Source organism: Eimeria necatrix, genomic scaffold, assembly GCF_000499385.1.
Source record: "Eimeria necatrix Houghton genomic scaffold, Enh_scaff601, whole genome shotgun sequence".
NCBI lineage: Eukaryota > Apicomplexa > Conoidasida > Eucoccidiorida > Eimeriidae > Eimeria > Eimeria necatrix.
The window spans coordinates 1-2,500 of record NW_013654459.1 but is presented as its reverse complement, the minus strand read 5'-3'; the positions used below and the strand labels follow the sequence as shown (position 1 = coordinate 2,500).

Genomic DNA, 2,500 nt, shown 5'->3' with positions numbered 1-2,500 from the left:
TATCTCCGTAACGCTGCAGCAGCAACTTTCTTGCTGCTGCAGCAGCAAGCGGTGCAGAGCTATTCCGTGCAGCAGCAGCAGCAGCAGCAGCTTTTGTTGCTGCAGCAGCACAACTGGCAGCACCAAATGCAGCACGAGAGCATGGCTTTCCGTTTTAACCACTTTTGCTGCTGCTTCCTAAACCCTAAACACTACTTGAGTCTGGAGAGTTTGAGGGTTTAGGGTTTTGAAGCCCTAGGCAGCTGCTTTGGCTAGCTGTGGCTAGCCACAGCTACCCAGAACGTGGGCCGCAGCTAGCCACACAGCTAGCCACAGCTAGCTGTAGCTAGCCGCACCTCGCCAGCAGCAAACCAGTAGAGCTAGCTGCAACTAGCCACAGCTAGCTGGAGCTGGCTGCACCTAGCTGTTACAGCTAGCTGCAGCTAGCCACAGCTAGCTGGATCTGGCTGCACCTAGCTGTTACAGCTAGCTGCAGCTAGCCACAGCTAGCTGTAAATAACTGCGGCTAGCTGTAACTAGCTAAGGCTAGCTGTAACTGGCTCTGGCTAGCTGCAGCCAGGTGCAATTAGCCACAGCTAGCCACAGCTAGCCACAGCTAGCCACAGCTATCCACAGCTAGCCACAGCTAACCACAGCTAGCCACCAGAGTTATCTACAGCTTCCCAGAGCTAGCCACACTTAATCACAGCTGGCCACAGCTGGCCAAGGCTGGCCACAGCTAGCCACGGCTAGCCAGCAGAGCTAGCCATAGCTAGCCACAGCTAGCCACAGCTAGCCACAGCTAGCCACAGCTAGTCACAGCTAGCCACAGCTAGCCACAGCTAGCCACAGCTAGCCGCGGCTAGCCACAGCTACCTGCTGCAAAAGCAGTCTTCCAAGGAGACGGAAAAGGGATCTCTGGTATTAATACTGAGCGGGTGCTTGTCTAGGGTTTAGGGTTTTGCAATCTAAGGTTTAGGTTTTAGGGTTTAGGGTTTGGAGCTGGAGTTTAGAGTTAGGGGTTGGTATTTAGGGTTTAAGGCTTTGTTTTCAGGCTTTAGGAGTTAGGGCTTAGGGTTTGAGGGGTAGGGTTTAGGGTTGAGTTCTCAGGGCCTAGGGTTTGGGCTTCAGGGTTTTACGATTTAGAACCTACGCTTAAGGGTTTAGGGTTTAGGGCTTTTAGGGGTTGAGGATCGGGCTTTAGGGTTTAGGGTTTAGCGTTTGGGGTTTGGGGGCTAGGGTTTAGGGCTTGGGGGTCAGGGTTTAGGGTTTGGTAGCTAGCCCGCCGCAGACAGCCCCCTCAGAAGACCTGGGTGGCAGCTAGCTGCTGCTGGCTAGCTGCTGCTGCTGCAGCTAGCTGCTGCTGCCTAGCAGCAGCTAGCTGCTGCTGCAGCACATCTAACCAGTGGTGTTGCTGCTGGAGTGTATTGAAGACAGCTGAGGTGTACATACACCTCAGCACTGCGGCTGTCTTTTTCGTTAAAAGACACTAAATTAGGGTTTACGCCCAGGAAAAATGCGAGTCGAGCGTTTAGGGTTTAGGGATTGCCGTTTAGGGTTTAGGGTTTAGGGTTTAGGATTGTCAGCCCCGCCCGCCAGCCGCTGCTCTCTGCCTGGCGAGGAGAAGTGAAATGAAAGCCCTAGCCCCTAAACCCTAAACCCTAAACCCTAAACCCTGAAACTATGAACCATAAACCCTAACCTGTTTTTTCTGCTCTTCAGGAAAGTTGTTTCTGCTTTGTGGGGCCGCGCTCGGGCGACGTGCGCCCTGCCAAACCCCAAACCCTAAACCCTAAACCCTAAACCCTCGACTAAACCCTAAACCCTCAAAATGCTGGCAGAAGACCAAAACGTTCCTTCGGCCAGCAGCGAGGATGTCGGCGCCCCAGTTTCAATGAATCCAATCAAGGCAAGTCCAAACCCTCCAGCCTAAGCCCTAAACCCTAAACCCTAGCGAGCTAGCCAAAAACCCTAAGCCTGGGGGTTTTATTAAATGTGTTTGGGTTCTGTCCAAGCGCTGCTGCTGCTGCTGCTGCTGCTGCTGCTGTTGCTGCTGCTGCTGCACTGCCGAATAAGCATTCCCTTAGACACAGCAGCCAGAAACCCGCTGTCTAGGGCTTACTAGGGTTTAGTAGGGTTTAGTAGCGTTTAAGGGGGTTTATTAGGGTTTACTAGCCTTCACATGCCTTATTAGGGTTTAGGGTTTGCAGAGATTCGTCAGGGTTTGCTAAGTTTAGAAGGGTTTTTAGGACTTGCTAGCCACTTACTAGAGTTTCGAGCCATCGAAGTTTCTTTCCAAAGTATCTAATCGTCCTATTTCAACAGTTTAGGGTTTAGGGTTTAGGGTTTAGGGTTTAGGGTTTAGGGTTTAGGGTTTGCTGCAGTCGTACGACAACACCCAGTGGCTGCACAGCCGCGGCGCGAGAGAAGTTCGAATCTTGTGCGAATATTTGGAAGTCCGGGACTTGCTGAGGGCTGCGGGTTGGGGGTTTAGGGTTTAGGGTTTAGGGTTTAGGGTTTA

At 52.3% G+C, this 2,500-nt stretch overlaps 1 protein-coding gene across 1 annotated transcript in view; it reads left to right on the top strand.

Moving 5' to 3' along the window:
* Positions 1-11, top strand: part of ENH_00065860 (hypothetical protein, conserved) — a gene marked incomplete at both ends in the record, with an annotated part of 4,276 nt that extends 4,265 nt beyond the window's left edge. The window contains one exon of the mRNA XM_013582260.1: positions 1-11. This exon is cut by the window's left edge and continues 3,545 nt beyond it. Within this exon, the coding sequence (XP_013437714.1) occupies positions 1-11 (11 nt within the window).
* Between the last annotated feature and the right edge of the window lie 2,489 nt (positions 12-2,500).